The 19,924-nt window shown below is 37.8% G+C and overlaps 3 protein-coding genes across 13 annotated transcripts; 2 read left to right on the top strand and 1 right to left on the bottom strand.

Annotated features, from left to right (window-relative positions):
* Positions 1-210: 210 nt before the first annotated feature.
* Positions 211-11,808, bottom strand: u2af2a (U2 small nuclear RNA auxiliary factor 2a). Of its 9 annotated transcripts, none has more exons than XM_077209778.1 (12): positions 11,764-11,808; positions 10,964-11,076; positions 4,851-5,007; positions 4,637-4,743; positions 4,165-4,316; positions 3,841-3,957; positions 3,621-3,759; positions 3,408-3,487; positions 2,193-2,315; positions 1,787-1,894; positions 1,435-1,686; positions 211-1,338 (listed from the first exon to the last, which is right to left on the bottom strand). In XM_077209778.1, the coding sequence occupies exons 4-12, from the start codon at positions 4,656-4,658 to the stop codon at positions 1,204-1,206; spliced, it is 1,128 nt and encodes a 375-aa protein (XP_077065893.1). In that variant the 5' UTR covers positions 4,659-4,743; positions 4,851-5,007; positions 10,964-11,076; positions 11,764-11,808; the 3' UTR covers positions 211-1,203. The 9 variants fall into 9 exon arrangements, 8 of the variants coding, with proteins under 8 accessions (XP_077065893.1, XP_077065890.1, XP_077065884.1 ...); XM_077209775.1 differs by having other exon boundaries at positions 3,591-3,759; positions 11,764-11,797; XM_077209769.1 differs by lacking the exons at positions 10,964-11,076; positions 11,764-11,808 and adding exons at positions 5,328-5,360; positions 5,800-6,298 and having other exon boundaries at positions 3,591-3,759.
* isoc2 (isochorismatase domain containing 2) lies at positions 6,866-11,519 on the top strand. 3 transcript variants are annotated; one of them, XM_077209783.1, is made up of 7 exons: positions 7,356-7,482; positions 7,823-7,947; positions 8,596-8,808; positions 8,914-8,984; positions 9,341-9,458; positions 10,411-10,513; positions 10,991-11,161. In XM_077209783.1, coding segments are annotated over exons 1-7 (663 nt in total). In that variant the 5' UTR covers positions 7,356-7,481; the 3' UTR covers positions 11,023-11,161. The 3 variants fall into 3 exon arrangements, with proteins under 3 accessions (XP_077065904.1, XP_077065898.1, XP_077065902.1); XM_077209789.1 differs by lacking the exon at positions 10,411-10,513 and having other exon boundaries at positions 6,866-7,482; positions 10,991-11,519; XM_077209787.1 differs by lacking the exons at positions 10,411-10,513; positions 10,991-11,161 and having other exon boundaries at positions 9,341-9,589.
* Positions 11,809-11,866: 58 nt separating the features above from the next.
* Positions 11,867-19,905, top strand: foxj2 (forkhead box J2). The gene is made up of 10 exons (XM_077209740.1): positions 11,867-12,138; positions 12,444-12,763; positions 14,341-14,415; positions 14,544-14,624; positions 14,706-14,801; positions 16,803-16,971; positions 17,089-17,358; positions 17,501-17,602; positions 17,964-18,329; positions 19,059-19,905. The coding sequence occupies exons 2-10, from the start codon at positions 12,458-12,460 to the stop codon at positions 19,166-19,168; spliced, it is 1,575 nt and encodes a 524-aa protein (XP_077065855.1). The 5' UTR covers positions 11,867-12,138; positions 12,444-12,457; the 3' UTR covers positions 19,169-19,905.
* The last annotated feature ends 19 nt before the right edge of the window (positions 19,906-19,924 follow it).

Here is a 19,924-nt window from a genome sequence, read left to right on the forward strand (position 1 = left end):
TTTTTTTTAAAACAACATTATCCCAATTCCCCACCCCCCCCCCCACCCCCCCCCCCACCCCCCCCCCCCCCCCGCCAGCCCCAAATAATAACCCCCCGAGTCTAAAAACAGACTGACTACAGACTAACCAATTGCTCATAATTCTCAGATACCATATTGGTGATAAACTAGTTAGAAGCACTGGCAGAATACAGATGCAGTGTGTCGCGATTCAATTCAAACGCATTGGGTTTATTTCACCAGATTGTTTCTCTGGTCCTCATACATAAATGCATTGTATTAAATCAACTCAGCTTATTACAGTTTTTAAAAAAACAGCAGTGGACAGTTCGATACAGAATCAGAATGTATAAAAAAATTTAAATAAAAAAAAAAAAGACAAGTTTCTTTTTCACTGTGTATAAATTTGGTTAGATGGGGCCAGGAAAATAGGGTTCACAAGAAACAGTACAACTATTATAAAAGGAAGGAGAGATAGCAGGAAAAAAGAGAGGAGGGGCAAGATAGAAGACAGTATAGACTTGGTAATAGTCACCCTCTACAAGATAAGATGCCTGTAACAGCTTTACCTCATACATGTGTGGTGTCAAAAAACAATCCAGAAACTCATCTGGCTTTTTAAACTGCACTTTTACACAGGAAACCTCATTTCACAGCCAAAATAAAAACCATGTCAAAATAACAAGGACTTCTCTCCTCAAATACCCCCTCTCACCTTCTTGTTTGAGTGTAACATTCATTTCTGTTGTCATCATTTCTCTTCCCTCACTTGCTTCTTTATATCCTCCTCTCACTCCTATCTGACCAGTCTGGCTCAAAGTGTGAGCTGTACAGATGATAGAGCAGGTATTTAACATTGAGGGGAAAAAAACCTGACACGTAAAATCACTATGGGCCAGAATTAAGCTTAAAGTTTAGTGGCATGTCTAATTGTATCCTTTTCTGTAGACATCGACATAGTACGGTCTATTTTCCCATCTTATAGCTTTGCACATACTTCAATGCTGCCATCAACAACATAAAAAACATGACAAATAATTGGTTCGCTACATTCTGACCAATCACAAGTCATGTTTATAGTCTGCCAGATTTAAAAAGAAAGCTCACACCCTCTCAGACCTCATAAACCTACAAATTAAGGGGTTTCCGAGAGACTGAAATCACACCATCTGCGTCTCTCTCGCTCTTGATTCAGTCCAGTCTCTACCAGAAGTCGCGGCGGTGATAGGCATCAGGGTCGCAGTATTTAGTCACCACCACTCTGTTGGCAAATTTCCTTCCTGTTAAGCCTTGCATTGCTTTCTGAGAGTCAAACACTGACATAAACTCCACAAAGATCTAAGGGGAAAAAGAGAGAGAAAAAAAACCCATAGACAACAGTTTTAACAAGCTACTTTTAAATTTATCATTCAAATGTAGATTTATTTATCAAACCTTTCCAGTGCCAGGAACTTCCAGGCCGTCTACAGGGCGTGGAATCTCGATGCTCTTGACCTGACCGTATTTAGAGCACTCGTCTCTGACGTCTTCCACGATCTCCTCATACTCGTCATCATCCAGCAGCTCCTCTGGAGCCACCATGTTCATCAGACACAATACTTCCGTGGGAATGCCACCCATCTGAGTTACCGAGCTGTTCATGAGACCTGGAACTTGAAGGGTAACTGGAGTCTGGTTTATACCAGTCTTCAGAGGGGACGAGAGTGAGAAATAATATTAGGAGATTCAGCACATCAACCACACATAAAGGTACTCGATACTTGAAAGCATTCACACTGTCCCTCACCAGTGTGGTGTTCTTGGAGCCGACGCTTGCTCTCTGAACCAGGAGTTTCTTGTCCCCCAGCTGCATCCCATTAAGCCCCGCGATGGCCTGTGACAGTGAACAGTGTGCCTTGGAGAGGTTAATATGGATGTCAATTAACAGCTCTGACACGCCTCTAGCTCATTTCCTGTTCTAACCCATGGATAAATCCTGGGCAAATTATTTCATTCTAATTGATCTACAGATACAGCCCATATTCAACAGCATATGTAATATATGTGCATATATGTAATGTGATAAAGCCCATTACATGCAGAGGAAAAGGGTAAGTGTTGGGTGATGTGTCTCATATAGTGTTGTATAAGCTTATGTTATTTGCTGGGAGTTGACAGACTGATCATATGATTTTAATGCTTGTTTTTATCACCTGGTCGTTGATATTGACGTCAACATATTCACAGAAAGCATAGCCCTTAGAGAGGCCTGTAGCGCTGTCTTTCACCAAATTGAAGGCCTTCAGAGGACCAAACGATGTCAGCAATTCTTTGACCTGTGGAACAGAGAAAAATCTTAAAATTACTTTGATGTTAATATTATACATACGTGAATATTCACAGAACTGGAGTAATGGCTGCTGAAAATTTAACTTTGCCATCACTGGAATAAGTAACATTTTAAAATATATGCAAATACAAAACACGCATTTCAAATAACATAAATACTACAATAAATTGTAATACTTCACAATATTACTGTTGCTACTGTATTTTTGGTCAAATAAATACAGCCTTGGAGAGCATAAGAGACTTTTATCATAATCTATCATAAATTAAAATTTTGATTTTTTTAAATAAATATGTTTTTTTACAATGACAAGCGGTTTCTTGTGAAATTAGGTTACTTTTAATTCGTTGCCATGTGTTGATTTTTTCCCACGGCGTAAAGGTTTGACACATTGCATAAATTATATTTGCCTGAAATATTTTATATTCTAACAATTATAAAAGTGTGCTAGATTTTAAGTTTTGTGAGGAGTCACTTTGTGCTCCTCCGAGCTCCTTTTTGAAAACAGACTGTTTATGTTTATAACTACAAGTTGAAATTGAGAAGTCATAGTAGTCACTGTAAAATATATATATATTAGGTACAGTATGTGAGTGACATTTTAAATTTTGATATCTGGGCCATTTCTGATTGGCAACTGGGCTAGATTTGTTACGCAGACATGGCAACCCTGCAACCATGTGAACTTAAAGGCTATAATATCATGGATGCATCTGTTCTGAGGAGCATGAAAAGTTTTTATATTTCCTTTAGCAAAGCATTAACCGCTTCACTTTAGCACAGTCAAAAGATTAGCATATCTGCCAATATCATAATCAATATGCTAATATCAAAAGCTATCATAATCACATTGTTGTAGCTGGTGTTGTCATCAGGTGTTAAGGACCGCACAGCCACTAAAAACAACAAGCCATGCCAAGTTATGCAAAAACTTTGGTCAAAACAATTCTACTTTAATTACACTCAGAATAATGGCAAATAAAACATACTGGGAAATCAGTTTTGCCCAATCAATAGTTAGCTCAGCAGCCCTCAGTGACCGGAACTTGCTGCCACATAATGCTATATTAACACGAACCTGGTCATCGTTGAGGTAATTTGGCAGACCGCCAATAAAGAGTTTATGGGCCGAATCAGGCACCACCGTGGAAACGACACCTAGGGAGAGAGAACCAGAGTGTGACCAAAAATGATCCACATTAAATCAATCACTAAAGTTTCAATGAAATTATGACTGAAGAGAGCAAAACATTGAGCGTACAAGAATTGGGGGAGCAAAAGAGTGACGTGCCTGGGACATAGACACTGGGATTCTCACTCATGCCGGGCAGAGGCTGGTAGTCGTGTGGTCGGCGAATCTTCAGACTCTGTCCCTGGAAAATGATGCCATCAAATGCCATGGCCTGTGTAGTCTCATCCACCGAGCGGAACTGTATAAACAAACATAAAAAATAACATTCATATTACACTCCCAAAATGTTTTGGATCTACTGCTCAGAATGAAGACTGACCTCCAGAAAGGCAAAATTCTTGTCCTGGTTGATCTGGACAGCAAGAACTGGATTTCCTGGGGCCTGAGTCAGGCCACCCAAACGCATCTGAGCATTGAAGAAGTCCATCATAGACTCCTATATTTATATATAGATAAAAGAAATTAGAAAGCACCGCTATTATGCAACTGGAGCAAGAACAAAGAAAAGCATAAAAAAAAAAAGAATTTGTTGTACTACGATTTAAAAAAATACAGTTGGATTCACCATAACGTTGACGGAAAGATTATCACACATTCCACTACACCAAAATTCAAATGGATGTCAGATAATAATGAACCTCACCTCTGTGATGCCAAATGGGATGTTGCCCACATAGAGCCGCCGGGCCTGTCGAGTCATCTGACTGCCCACGACAGGAACAGGTGTTGAGGTCACAGCCAGACCCTCAGGGGTCATTGTGGGCAGCAGAGCAGTGGCCGGGATCTGACCAGCAGCTGACGTCAAAGAACAAGGTTTACAAGTATGCTAGACATATGTATTCATTATAAGCATTATACATAATAAACATTATAAATGTCTTTACTATCCATTTTGATCAATTTAATACGTCTTTGCTGAGCAAGTAGTAATTTCTTTCAAAAAATGTAATCATACTGATCCCAAAATTGTGAACAGTAGCGTTATAAGCTTTAATTACAAATTGTTCAATCAGACAATTTTAAGGCAGCACATAACCAGAAAGAACTGCATTAAGATGAATCACAGCAGGAGTAAACCAGGTTAGAGAAGGAAAGAATGAAAAACAGACTCTTACCCTGCATGGCTTTGTACTGCATGGGTGTGATGTGTTCAAATCCAGGAGGAGGAACATCCCAATATTTTTTCACTTTAATCTTTTTCTTCTCACGGTGTGGGGAGCGACTGCACAGGGAGAAAGCGAAACCAGCAATGACGCTATTTGAAAATGTACAGGCTCTTTTAAAGCTTTAAGTGAATGGCCCTAAGAATTCAAATGTTTCCCCACGTACCTGCGTCTGTGTCTGCGGTCCTTGCTATCTCCATGACGTTCTCGGCTGCCTCTCCTTTCTCTGTCACGGTCCCGGCTCCTTCTCTTCCTGTCCCGGTCTCTGCTACGACTTCTCGAGCCACTGCGCCGGTGGTGCTTGTTCTCCTTGTCTCGGTCCGCTGCACATTTGAGTTGCACAGCAATGTACAAAGCATGAATAAAATTAGTATTTTCTTCACTCAACATGTATGTTTGTTCAAACTGATATATGCTTTCTGATGCTCATCTAAGCACCAGAAATTTAAGTCAGAAATTGAATTTGTTAAAGTAATATTTGGTGGGTGAAAATGATATTTTGTACATTTATGAGAGCATTTATTTTTTAAATAGCATGTCTATAAGTAGGAAAGGTTTCAGTAATTTCAAATGGTCACTGCCATATTTCAATTCTTAAAGGGACAGTTCACCAAAAATTTTAAAATCTGTATTGTTTACTCACCCTCATGTTATTCTAAACCTGTATGACTTTCTTCTGTGGAACATAAAAGAATATATTGATGAAAAATAATGAATTCTAATTTTGGGTGAACTATGCCTTTAAATATAACTAGATAACATAAGGCATAGATGCCATTTTACTTATCACATTGTTTACCTAAGCCCTGGTGATGTTTCAGCACTAACCCGCTCATATTTATGCATGCATGCATACATACATCCAATCAACATAAAGCTCAATATCTCAGTGAAACCATCCACCAAACACACATCCTCTACAAATTGGGTTTACAGTACACACGACTAAACAGCAACTACATTTTTCTGGTTTCCTTCTGTGTAATATGATGCAGACCACCCTTCAGGCTGCAGGAACATCCAGGGAAACCGATCCACTCACTGACCACTATCACATCAACTGTAACATTTGGCCAATCCCTCACTTTCATCACAAATATACAATTATTTCTCACCTTGCTTATTTTCGGTTAGCTGTCTCTCAAACTCGTCAAAATCAGACATTTTCCAGCAGCTCAAACACGCCGACAGAGGGTGAATCGGGCTAGCTTGCAGCTAGCAATTCGGTGACTGCGAATATCTCGCAAATAAAAAAAAACAAAGTGTGAAACGCTAAGAAACTACAGTATTTGTAAGGGAAAAATGCGACCCTGGGAAAGCAAAGCGGAGTTTAATAAGAGCAGCAAGAGTCGAGCTGGAGTCTTCCAGAAGCGCTCAGAACATACAAAGACTAGCATGAGGAAAACGTGCTTTCAAAGAGACCTAGAGTAAACAGACACATGCACCAGATGATGTGCTGGAATAAACGAGGGCTTTGCTCGTGAAAGAGCTCATGTATTCCTCAAAAACATCGACATACGTTAAATAGACTCTATATTTCCCACAAAATCTGGGAAACGCCAAGGCCGTGAAAGAGCGCCCACTAAGGTCAGGTAGCCACCCCCAAACACTTCCGGGTCAATTTTACATATCAAGCCATTAAAATATATAATAACGGGTATCTGTTACTGTTGCTGATTTTAGTATTGCATGCATGCATTTAAAATCATTGCATGTAAATTCATATGTTCAATAAAAAAATACACTGAATTGCAGACTGTAAAGTAACAGCTTTGAATCTTACAACGCCCTCTAATGGATCTGGATGGCAGTGGTGAACACCATGTGTATGGTGAACACTGAACAGTGGTTGGGATTTTAATTCATCCCATTGACTCGAATCTTTTAAATATATATATTTATTACATTATTTTGTGGGTTACACACCGTTACGCCAGAGGGTATTTTTGTGTGTTGTGGTTATAGGTGAGCCAGTGAATCATTTACTTAACCGATGCATTATTCATTCAGTTCGTTCACAAACGAGATGACTCGTTCAGTGCTGCTACGACTCGAGTCTCAAAACACAAAATAGATTATTTCAGTGAAGGGGGCGGGTTCGTTAACGGCTCTGGGTCTATGGTCGCGCTAACGTTGCTGGGAAAGATGAGACGTATACAGTGACGTAAGACCTGGCTCTGTGCTGGCTCTTTAGCCTGTGGAAAAGCAAAACGGTTCTTTGGAGGCACATCAGTCGAACCAACTCCGAACAGGCACCTGGTTCTTGTTGGTGGAAAAGGGGTACCAGAGTCATAGAGAGACTCTCTATGACTCTGGGTCCAACCAAAGAAATTCTCATTTACAGCCCTTACTCGAATTCTATTAGTTCTTGCTATCATCATTCTTTAAATGGAGCTAACGTTAGTTGAAGAGAACGATTCCTTCTGAATCGTTCATTTGAAAGATTGGTTCAAAATCACAAGCGAAACGCCACTATTGGCCTCTTATCTGGAGGTTTGTGTTAACGTTACAGCGAGTGAGCGAATTGTGCTGCATTGTTGTAATAATAATCATCAAGGAAATATATCTTTCAAGAGCACACGTAGATATCAGAATATACCTTTGTGCTGTATCTGAATTTTGTGCGTTGCTGTCATTTATGAATATGTTAGTCTTGTACTCGGCTTAGTCATTACCATATAAACTTCACCAGAGTTTCAACAACAGTTTGACCAGTGGACATTTATATAACATAGAGGTAACGGTGACCTGATCTTGATCTTTGAGGTCTGAGGCTCCCTCACATTACACTACTAACAGTAAGTACTGCTCGTGAATGAACTCTATCAAACGCAGTTGTGGTTGAAATATGTGTGTTAATAATGTATGAGAAGAATTCAAAGTTATTTACATGCTCTTCGTACTTTCACATTTATTACAATAAAAGTGGCTCACAATATCGGTTTAGACATGCTACTTTTTATTTTCATTAAAGTTTATTTAGTGCATCTTTATTTTTTTATCGATTTAATTAAGATTATGCTATTATGACTAAATTGAAATGATTTTAAGAATTATTGGGGCCCCTACAGGGCCCTGGCACAAAGACTCACAGAATGTGAGACATTATGTGACATAATTACCTGGTTATCTCCACAGTGGCAAGAATTGGCAGGCTGTCTACCAAAGGCTCAGTGCTGCTACTGTGTGACATTCAGGAGAAGTTCAGACCCAATATTTTCCAGTTCACAAACATTGTGAGCAATGCAGCAAGATTGCTACAGGTACAATCAGCACCTACAGTTAATCAGAACTGCTGCATTATTCATATAACACCAATCTATAATCATCATATATTAAATGTGCTGTCACCACTGCATCTTGTAAGCTACCTGATTTTCTATGCATTATCTATATCCCTCTGGTGGTCTTCTGTAATTTTAGACTGAAATATTTTACATTTGGAATTTTTTAGAATTTATTACTTCATTGCAATGGTACGAAACATGGTGAATTTTGTGGCACTTGCTATTTGACCAAAATAAATTTTTGACCTGATTAGAAAAGGCTAAATCGTCTCTTAAAAATTAGTAACACTAGTGATATTTGTGGTCAAAACTTACTGCTATTGGAAACAAATGGGAAATACAAAAAAATGAAAATATTTGGGTACAATCTACAAATCAGCCATAATGAAGCAGGGTTTGATAATATATAATGTCTAAATATATAATGAATAATATAAGTCATTTATATATAGAAATAAATGGTGCATAATTTAGAGGTGAATATTTATAGTACCATGAAATAGATATTAAAAGAATAAATATTATTGAAACAAAATATTGCACATTCATTCATAAAAAAATGTTTCAGTTGCAGTTCAATTTTAGGTTGGGAAATGGACATAATAAATTGGGTTTCTCTTCCAGGCAAGCCGAATCTTGAACATCCCTCAGATTTTAACCGAGCAGTACCCTAAAGGTCTGGGCCCCACTGTTCCTGAGCTGGGGGCCGAGGGCCTGAAGCCTCATACAAAGACCAGTTTCTCCATGCTGACGGACAGTGTCGAGAGCTCACTCAAGAGCCTGGGAGACCCTCAGCAAGTCATACTATGTGGCATTGAGGCTCAAGCGTGCATTGCGGTAACATCAAACAAATTTATAAACTGGTGCCATGGCACTTCTTACTTTCAATGACACATATATTGTCTCCTGATCATGATCTTTAAGGTTGTTGTTTTACTGTAGTGTACAACCTATGATCTTCTGGAGCGAGGCATGGAGGTCCATATTGTGGCAGATGCTGTCTCCTCTCGGAGGTATAATAATCATTTTGTTTAAAATATACAAAATTGAAAACTGTTGTGATATTCAAAATTTATGTAATTTATGGAAAGTATTATGTGATAAAACATGAAAAACTGTGTTTTAAATCAATGCAAACATGAGACACCTACATAACCTTTTCTTTACTCACATCCACATCTTTTCAAACAGAAACTCAAGTCAAATGATGGATGGCATCTATAAGCTTTTTTTCTAAAGGTCTATAGAAACTGGAGGAATTTCAGTGTTTGCTTAAAGATGAGGTGGTTGTGTAAAATCTGATGTGTCCTGTAAGTCAATTCTTTAAGTGAATGTCAGCGTTTTGAAAACATATCTGTCTTTTTTTCAGTCATACAGATCGTCTTTTTGCACTGTCACGACTGAAGCAGAGTGGGGCGTTTCTCACCACTACAGAGGGAGTTTTATTACAACTAGTGCAGGATGCCAAACACCCCAACTTTAAAGAGGTACCTGCCAACATGTCTGTCAGCATCTATTCTAAATCCATCTGTTTTTTTTTTCTTGTGCATATCATTTACATATAAAAAATGTATATATAACTTTTCTTATTTGTAATTCAAGAAATGTAAAGTGTGTCTGTGTGTATATATACTGCTAGTCAACGGATATATCTAATCAGCCAATCACATAGCAGCAACTCAATGCATTTGGGCATGTAGAAATGGCCTGTGTCCGAAATTGCTCCCTATACCCTTAACCAGAAAGCACAAACTATGCAAAAGCAGCAGTCATTCCGGCGCACGCAGTGTCTGAATGCACATACACACACACATATTAGTGGAGTAATGTAGAGAATAGTGAATGAGGGTATATGTGATTTCAAACCCAGCTATGGTCTGCTGAAGTTCAAACTGAGCATTAGAATTGGTAAGAAATGTAATTTAAGTAACTTGAAAGGGATGCCATTACGGCCTGGTCTGAGAATTTCAGAAACTGTTGATCTACTGGGATTTTCACACACAACACAACCATCTCTAGGATTCACAGAGAATCGTCCAAAAAAAGAGAAAATATCCAGTGAGCGGCAGTTCTGTGGGGGAAAATGTTGTGTTAATGCAGAGGTCAAAGGAGAATGGCCAGACTGGTTCAAGCTGATAGAAAGGCAACAGTAACTTAAATAACTACCCGTTACAACCGCACAACACATCAAACCTTGAAGCAGATAGACTATAGCAGCAGAAGACACACCGGTGACACTCCTGTCAGCTAAGAACATGAAACTGAGGCTACAATTCACAAAGGCTCACCAAAATTGGACAATAGAAGATTGTGATCTGGATCCATCCTGCCTTGTATCAAAGGTTCAGGCTAGTGCTGTAATGGTGTGGGGATATTTTCTTGGCACACTTTGGGGCCCAAACAGTAACCAAACAGTTGATTTTTTTTCTACTATGGAAGTCAATGGGGTTCATCAACTGTCTGGTTACCGATATTCTCCAAAATATCTTCCTTTGTGTTCAGCGGAAGAAAGAAATTCATACAGGTTTGAAACAACTTGAGGGTGAGTAAATGATGACAGAATTTTCATTTTGAAGTGAACTATTCCTTTAAGGCAGTTCTGAAGGCAAAAGGGAGTCCAACATCTCTCTCTCTCTATCTCTCTCTCTATATATATATATATATATATATATATATATGCAAAGTAGGGAAAATCTTAATGTACATGCACGTTAAACCCACAGCTGGTATTTAAAGGAATACAGCACAAACATTTGCACATTTAAGCTTGACAGACCTAATTCCTATTACCCTATTTTTCAGAAGTTGGAGTTTTTGGGGAACTATCCCTGGCTTTTTATAAGACCTTAAGAAAAAATATGATTCTGCAAAAGTTTTTTTTTTCATCCCTGCTTGTAATTTTAGGTTTGTTTGTGTCTGAGTGAGAGCATGATGAGGTGGCGCTGAGGTGGATGGGATTTTGTGGTGATTAGGTTTGCGTTCATGTTCTGACCTGTCCTCCTTCATTTTTCGCACACAGATCCAGAAGCTCTTGGCTCACCCCTCCCCTGATACAGGCCTGCTGTCCTTCTTCAGCTCTCTATAGTGCCAGTCGCACACCACACCCTGCAGACATAATTACATACATTACTAAAAATCAGCACAAACTGCTCTCTGAACCTGTTGGACTCATGTGATCTTTGAATATTTGCATATTCAAATAATATCTACTTTCATAGAAATGCTTCAGCATTAGTTAATAAAAATACAACTGTTCGTTGTTAGTTCATGTTAGCTCAATATGAACAGAAATGACTTTTGATCAGTTAGTACATTTTAATATTAACATTAACTAAGATTAATAAATTATTTTAAAGTATTTTTCATTGTTAGTTCATGTTAACTAATAGCAAATGGAGCCTTATTACAAAGTGTTACCGCATTGACTGGTCTAGGTTCATTTTTAATTTATAAATATGCATGTAAAGTGACATGAATGTATAAAACCTCATTGTAAAGTGTTGCTAAATGATTATATTCTGTACATGCATAAAATTAATAAGAATAAAGTATTGTGTGTACGCCTCTTGATTATGCATATTGTGTTAATATGTGTCTAATACCTATGTTTGTTTTTTGTCTCATTATGAAATGTCTCATTATGAAATGTGTGTCAAATGTGAAATCCACCAGGATGCAAAGATCACTGTGTCATAGCACCAAGAAAATCTCAATGGAAATTATTACAGAGCGTTCCCGCCAGTTTCTCGACGACTCTCCTATTTCAGCAGTGAAACAGGAACTTTTACTCACCAGTAAAACTCTGAAAGTGCAGCCATGAAAGGAGGAGGAGAGAACGAAAAAGAGGAGGAGAAACACTGATTTGTCAAATGTCAAAATGGAGGGTGGAGTGTGTGACGTTCAACACAAGGCAGAAAGGGAGGGGAAAGAGAAAGAAAGGGAAGAACTTTTTCCGACAGTTTTTTTTTTCTTCTTCTCCCAAACTCAAATTTCAAACAAAACGTGTCAACTTAGACAATCCAGGCAGCTCATGAATGCAGCGATAAACATAGAAGAGAGAAGAAGGACAAATAAATGTATGTTGAGATCCTTCATCTGCCTCTGCGCATCAGATGACGGCATTAAAAATTTACAGGGTGAAGTCGGTGGCCTTTTGACAGGATTGAGGTATGTCTGTCTTCACTCAACTATACTTATTCAAACATTTATCTTAGAATGCTATATTCGAAATAAATAGATCTATAAGTGTATCTAACATTTCATTTGATCAAGTGTTCAGATATGAGTATCTGTTTTTCAAGCCATATAGCCTACTTAATGAGTTTTTTAATAAGATTTAGATTTCTATTACAACGTAGCCTACTTTTAAATCACATTGCCTTACAACTGCATGACATGATTGACTTGGTTACACAGCTTAGCTGGAATGCATGAGATAACACACAGTATTACATAATGTTTTGTTTTCTCAGGCATCCCCTTAAGCATGGCTTCTGAACTGGACTCTAGTTTAACCAGCATTGACTGGCTTCCTCAGCTGGGAGTCAGCACCTTGCGATCAGGGAAAGAAAGAGTGGAACGGAAAAAAGAACGAGGAAGAGAGAAGGACATCCCTCCCATACCTACACTGTCCCCCGGATCTAATTCCAAAGTGAAGCCCCCCCACAGCTACGCCACTCTGATAGCCATGGCAATAAGTTCCACTCCTGAAATGAAGCTGAGTTTAAATGATATTTACACCTGGATCAGTAATACATTTCCGTATTACAGCAAAGCAGGAAGAGGATGGAAGGTAAAGTCCAGACCACTACATGACCACTTCCTTGTGCTAAATAGTAGAATGAGACTAGTTATGTATGCAGTTGTGCTCGAGCAGGGACTTGGCTTTACACCATCACTGATTTGATAAACAAGTCTGGATAGAAACTTTAGAAATATAAATGCAGCTGAAAGAAAAAAATTTGTGTGGTATTTTAGGGTCAGTGGCATAGAGAGAAACATGTCAGGGTGATGTTTAAAATGATAAAAATGGTCTTGATATGAAGACTGAAAAAAAAACATCATTTTATTATTATTTCCTAGAATTAAAAAACAATCTGATAATTTTAGCTTGTTTGACAAGGCTAGGTTAGTTTAGGACGGTTGTAAAATGTCATGTGGTGCGACACCTAAAAAACAACATCTATATGTGGGGGAAAAAACTTTTTACCATAGAAATATTTGTTAACAATAATGATTATGATGTATTCAAGTTGTCAGGAAAATGTGTTATTACTTTGTACTTGATGGTTACACTAAAAAAATTTAGTTAAATTGACATCACTCTTATATCTCATTGACTCGTTAACTAAAATAAGTTATTTGTAGATTTTCAGCTTGCAAATTTTTCTAAACATAATTTTTCATCATACAGTTCTGTGTTGTTGTTATTTTGTGGGGGGAGGTGTCTTGAAGCAGGGTTGTTATCATTAACTAAAACTAAAACATTTCTGTCAATTGCAATAAAACTGAAATAGAATAGAATATAAATATTATTTGGAAGAAAAAACTAAATGAAAATTAAAAATGTTGCTTTGGCAATACACTGAAATAAGTTAAAGATTAAACACTAAAATTATTAAAAAAATTAAAACTAACTTAAAATGGAATGAAACCTAAATAGCAATATTAATAATAATAAAAGGACAAAAGCAAGATATTACAAATATAAAAAATAAAAACTAATTCAATATATCAATAAAACTATTAAACAAAATAACAACAGTCTGAAAGGACCATTTACTTTGATAGATGTTCAGATTTAGAGCTCTGAGTGGCTCGTCTTACTGAGTCCATGGAGCAAGACATTTCATCAGCATTACTTAACTAGTTTGTGTTTGTAAACATCAGGTTTCTTCTGTCCAGTGCCTAATTTCTCTTTTGATAAACATAGACTTGAATTGTCCAGGGAGCTCTGGATTTGCATCATATCCTACTGTTAAAATACAACTTCTGCTTTTTACTGAGGTGTTAAACAGACTGCATTTCATTATTGCGTACATACAACGTGTAGGCTATATGATTCATCACAGATTTGTTACAGATTTTTAGTCAATGGGAAATGACAGTTTGTAGGTGTGTAGTCATGAAGGAGAGGTTTTGCAATCTCTTTACAAGAAGTAAAGCTAAATGAAATATGATGCTCTTTAACTGGAAACGGTGCTGATTATCTGAGGAATCTGTGCATGTTTAAAAACAGACTTTAGGAAATGACCCATATAAAGACTGATACATATCTGATATAGTCTCTGATGCACACCAAGTCTGCATTTTGTTCAGCTGCATGTAAAATACAGATACATATAAACAAATATCTGTTTTTTCTCCTAGAACTCAATTCGGCACAATTTGTCTCTCAACAAATGTTTCCGGAAAGTTCCTCGACCACAGAGCGACCCTGGGAAGGTGATGTAGTCAAGTATTTTATTATTTTGTTCATTAATATCTGAGGTTATTGCCATGCTAACAACTTTTTTAACAATTTTAGGACTCTCAAATACTAATACTGAAGTTAAAATAATCACCTGTTTTAGGGGTCATACTGGACGATGGATGTACCACCTGACACAACTCAACCTAGAGGAGTCAAACGTCCTTATCCTAAAGAGGAGGAGGTAAGAGTACATCACATGAAGTGATCTCGTCACGTTTGTGAGATCAATATTTCACGAAATATTTCGACATCCCTGTTTCAGGCTCCACCCTCAGAGGCCCAAGTGCATGTCAATCAACCGGAGCCCCTCCCACTTCAGCCAGACACCAAAAGCATGTTCTCCCCCCCTCCTTGCAAGGTTCAAAGTCATTTCTTCTTATTTCTATTAAGGGTTATTAAGGAAGCTCCTCTTAGAACGGAGTTTGAGGTCTAAGAAAGAGGAAATGAGAGTGTAAAGTAAACAAAATAGAGCTAGTGACTGGTGAACTTCATAATCACTTTCAATTTGGGTGCATGCATCACCTTAAAAGTAAAGCTCAGAATATTTTCTCATCCTCATGTCATTCCAAACCTAAATTATATATATTTTTCATGGAACACAAAGGAGATATTTTGAAAATCTCTACATAAGCTATTTTTACAATGACACCGGAGTGACCATGGCTGTCAAGCTTCAGCAATGACTAAAATTAAAAAGGCTTATGTGCTATATTACAAGTCTTCTGAAGTCCTATGATAGCTTAAAATTGGAGATGAAATGGAAGTAGCGATATATATTTTCTTCTGTTTTGTGCATCCGAGTTTAACAATTTAGTGAAACAGACAAATTGTAGGGTGGGGACTTAGTTTCATCGATTGGTTGTTGGTTGGGTTTTGAGATATGGGCTTTGCATTCAAGAATGAATGTGAATTTGTAGTTGATTGTGGAGGCGAGGGGTAGATTTAAGAGAATTCTTTTATATGTCACCAAAGAGAGTTCTGACTTTTTGATTAAACATTAAAAGGTCAAAAAACTTTTAAAAATTAAACATAGAATCATTCTCAATAAGATCCATAACAGTCATTTACAAAATAGATGGCCAACTTATGTCGTATGAACTACAGAAATAGTGCTTTGATGCCATTAATAATGTCATTTGTTCTTACGCATCTCACATGTTGGGGAAAGCTACTTTTTAAAGTAATGCATTACAGCAGTGGTTCTCAACTCCAGTCCTCGGGACCCACTGCTCTGCACATTTTGTATGTCGTTCTTATCTGACACACTCAGTTCAGATCGAGGTGTCTCTCCGAACGAGCTGGTAATCTGAATCAGGTGTGTTAAATAAGGAGACATAAAAAATTTGCAGTGGGTCCCGAGGACTGGAGTTGAGAACCACTGCATTACAGTATTGCGTTACTCCCTAAAAAGTAACTAATTGCATTCCTTGGTTACTTTTTATGGAAAGTACGTTTGCATTCTGAACCGGGCTGGGCTTGTTTGTTTGTTTTAATTACAAAACAAACAAAACTAAATGTTATATGTTATATTTTTGGCCAATGTAAAGGCCCTTTCACACCAAAAGTTAAATGAATAAGTGTTAAGCTGAAGGAAATGCAAATTCACGTCTGTACAGTAGAGGGTGCAGCTCAAACAAAACTTTTACACTCTTCAGCAATAAAAAAAAAAAAAAATCAACACAAATGTGATGTTTATCTATAGTCATTTTTGCTTATTTGTATGGTTGAATTGAATCATAGAAGGTCAGAACCAAAGACATTGCTTAATAAAGTGAGATTAAATACATAAAGTATATTTGTGTAATTTAACATTTAATTATTGCAGGTTTGCTTAATATTCTGAGTTTGCATTTCACTATTTTAATTCATTTTAAGGAATACTGAATCTTTTTTTAATAAGAGGGATGAGTAAACGCATGCTCATATTTAGCCTAGAACTACAATAACCACCATTTTTACTCAACAATGTTTCGCACACAACGCCACTGCACTTACTCACGATTTCGCTCAACATGGGGACAGGAGAGGTGTCAATCAATAAATGGGAAAACAAAGTAACCTGCATTACCTATTTGAAAACGTAACTGAGATGTTTTTGTTGTAAATTTAAAAGTAATGTGTACTAGTTACTTGGAAAAGTAATCTGATTACCTAACTCGCATTACTTGTAATGCATTAGCCCCAACACTGAACGACACTGAAACTTTTATGGTGCTTTTTTGTCCTTGTTGGAACTTAAACCACATTGTTGTAGAAAAGAGCTACTTCAAGATGAGTAATTTTTACTTTTGGCTGAAATATTGCTTTAAGTGGTACATGACATTGTTTATCCAAATTATTCTCAAATTTATCTCTGCAGTCATCGTTTCCACAGCAACGTCCAAGTGCCCCCATACTTACATCTTTTCCTTCGAACCCTCATGCCGATCCACCTCTCCGATTCTCCTTTGCTGATTTGAATCTACCGGATCTGTACAATTCCTTTCAGTCCCTCTGTCGCTCCGTGCGAGACAGAGTCACCTCACAATGTAAGTAAATCAATTATGTCACTCTTTTTCTTTAGCTTATTATTTACTTTCAAAGATTCAGAATTAATACGTTTTAAGATTAGGTGTGCTAAATCTCTCTCTAATTCTCTCTCAAAGCGGATGTTCCCAATTTACTTGGATTTACCCATGACAGTACACCACTCCACACCCCAACCCTGCCTCCTTTCTCCCCCTGCCCAAACCTTAATATTAACCAGTATACCAACCCAACATCTACCTTCAACCCAAACCTCAATACCAACGGCAACTTAAACCCAAATACACCCAATACTAACTCTAGTTTTATCCCAAACCTAAACCCAAACCAGAATGCTAACATTTATCCCAACTCCAACACTGAGCCTGACAAGCTGCTACACAGTAATGGTGAGTACAACTGCTCAGTAGTGACGTGTTGATGGGTTATGAGTGTCCTGATGACTGATTCTCTCTCTCTCTCTCCTCTCTCCTCTCTCTCTCTCTCTCTCTCTCTCTCTCTCCTCTCTCTCTCTCTCTCTCTCTCTTTTAGTTGTTCCTGCAGACTGGTTCTGTAACGCTGACTCTTTGAGAGAGAGTTTCAGAATTGCTAGTGGTCTGGACTGGGCTAACATAGACCTCACCTCTCACCCTGGTCAGTACTCAACTATAGACTACAGTGAGATATATAATGCATTTTCTGCTCTGGATTTACAGTTTCATTTCAAAGGGACCATCTTGGAATTTGTTTATCCAAAGCACCATTTTCCAATGTTAGGAAACTATTTTAAAACTGTAGCTGTTGCAAGTTACAAGGTTCTCATCACACAATCAAGCTTCCCTTTGGAAAAATTAGCTACACTAAATGCAGCTAACAAAGTGATGTATTTCTTTGGCTAGACATTACTTTTTCTCGTCTAAATGATTTTTAAAATAATGGACAATACTACAAAACTGCTGTACATTAGAGTAAGGGAGATTTATCAGTTGTCTCTATCTGTGTTGTTTTCATTCAGACCTGGTGGAGAGCATGCGGCAGGCCGAGCTGTGTGACTGGGCATTGGATTCTGCTCTCTTCACCTCGCTCTGTGATTCGCTCAACCGTTTCTTCACTCAGAAGGGTCTCATTGGCTCATCTCCTGGTGGCTCCTCCCCTTTTGCACAAATGGCCCCACCTCCTCTCAATATTCCACCCACTAACTCTACCACCCTGGCTAGTTTAACTCAACCATCTCCACTCATATACTCCCAGCTCCCGCCTGCCACTGGTGAACCTCCTCTCCAAAATCCCAGGAGAACCCTGTCCCCTCACACCCACAACCAGACAGCACAAAGACCGCCAGGGCTGCAGCCCACCATGAGCCAACCTCTGACTCCTAACGGTACGTTGAGAGATCCCTTAAACTCTTACAGGACCAGTGCATCTAAACTGAAAGAGATAGTTCTCCCAAAAAAAAAAAATTCTGTAATTTACTCACCCTCATGTAGGGTGACCACCTGGTTATAGCTCTGTTGCAGGACGTAGATGTGATTTGGCGGGACAAAAGGCCTATTTACCTTTACATTGGATGATAACGTGTTTTTAATCGCTGACAAGCTTTGTTAATTGTGACCGGCTCTATAACTGGTACGCAATTTACCTAGGTTCAAGTGAGACAATGTAATTTACTCTACAGGTCCTATTTAATGAACTAGTAACAGGCCAGGTAAAAAATCTAACTTTATACTAAAAGAAATTTGATTAAGTTGCGAATAGTTTATTTTCATTTATTAGACTATGTAAATGCATTCCAAACCTTTCCATGACATTCTTTCTTCTGTGGAACATAACATATTATGAAGAATGTTTTAACTGTTTTTGTCCATACAATAAGTCAGTGAGGTCCAAACGTTGTTTTGGACCCCGCTGACTTTCATTGTATGGACAAAAAAACAATAAAGAAACTACTACAGGTGTGGAAGGACATGCGGGTGAGTAAATAAGTTTTCATTTTTGGTTGAACTATCCCTTTAAGTGCCCTTATTCATTCATACACTAAAGGAAATAAGTGTTGCAATGTTGCTCTAATTGCTCAGGCATCCAAATATGATGTTATTCTGTCTTTATGCAGCACTTCAAACTCAACCACTGACCCCAACAGGTCATCCACCTTTGAAGAATCTTCATAGCAACAGTGAAGAAATCCAGGATGATTTCGATTGGGATTCATTGATTGAATAATTCTGTTGGCAGATATACACACATAAATACACAGTAAAAGAAAACATGAGACATTTTTTGAGAAAAGTCATCAGTGTGTGTCAAGCAGGTGAGGCCAGCTCATTAATCTGGTTTCATGTATATATGGAACAAAAGCAGCACCATCTTCAGGTGTTTGTTTCCTTTTAGTTCAGTTCTACCTTACAATTTATACGGCACAATGGTGCTGCTATAGTCAGCTGCATGTTGATGTGCGAGGTTAACCAAAACTTACAATGCAATATATTCATCATGTTTGTTCCTGAACTGACCCAGACCATGAATGTTAGGGTGGATCAATCAATCCTGACAATGTTTTCATTAATGTAACATACATTTTCCTAGCCCACGCTACATACGCCCAACTGCCTTTTAAGTTTTATGTCAGTGTATTACAATGTAAATAACGTTAGCACTTCCAAAGCCTTGACCTATTGACAATGGCTCAGTTTTTGCTGAATGTTGATCTAGTCTACAGTCAGTTAAGTAGTTATTTTAAAGAACTTTTTGACCAAAGATTTTAAATTGCACTTTTCCAACAAATTGCATGTACACTAACAATTTGTGGGAGAATAAACACAGTACACTGAGGTATATTATGACAATACATATGAGTGTATATTGACTGAAATTGATCGACATTTATTGCTTGATATTACTACATTGTCTCATAGCATTTCCCATTATGGAGTTAAAACAAATAAAAGGAAATGTTTTAACTCACTGTCATTTTAATTT

Source organism: Siphateles boraxobius, unplaced genomic scaffold (genome assembly GCF_051911475.1).
Source record: "Siphateles boraxobius isolate OS27281-9 unplaced genomic scaffold, OSU_SipBor_1 12, whole genome shotgun sequence".
Lineage (NCBI taxonomy): Eukaryota > Metazoa > Chordata > Actinopteri > Cypriniformes > Leuciscidae > Siphateles > Siphateles boraxobius.

Coding starts and splice junctions, on each gene's coding strand:
- u2af2a (XM_077209741.1), bottom strand. CDS start 5,848: ATGTCTGATTTTGACGAGTTTGAGAGACAGCTAACCGAAAATAAGCAA. Junction 5,008..5,799: donor GCTAACCGAAAATAAGCAAG/GTGAGAAATAAT, acceptor TCAAATGTGCAG/CGGACCGAGACAAGGAGAAC. Junction 4,317..4,636: donor GCAGTACAAAGCCATGCAGG/GTAAGAGTCTGT, acceptor CTTTGACGTCAG/CTGCTGGTCAGATCCCGGCC.
- isoc2 (XM_077209783.1), top strand. Junction 8,985..9,340: donor GATGCTGTCTCCTCTCGGAG/GTATAATAATCA, acceptor TCTTTTTTTCAG/TCATACAGATCGTCTTTTTG. Junction 10,514..10,990: donor AGGTTTGAAACAACTTGAGG/GTGAGTAAATGA, acceptor TTTCGCACACAG/ATCCAGAAGCTCTTGGCTCA.
- foxj2 (XM_077209740.1), top strand. CDS start 12,458: ATGGCTTCTGAACTGGACTCTAGTTTAACCAGCATTGACTGGCTTCCT. Junction 17,359..17,500: donor CAAGCTGCTACACAGTAATG/GTGAGTACAACT, acceptor TCTCTCTTTTAG/TTGTTCCTGCAGACTGGTTC. Junction 17,603..17,963: donor AGACCTCACCTCTCACCCTG/GTCAGTACTCAA, acceptor GTTTTCATTCAG/ACCTGGTGGAGAGCATGCGG.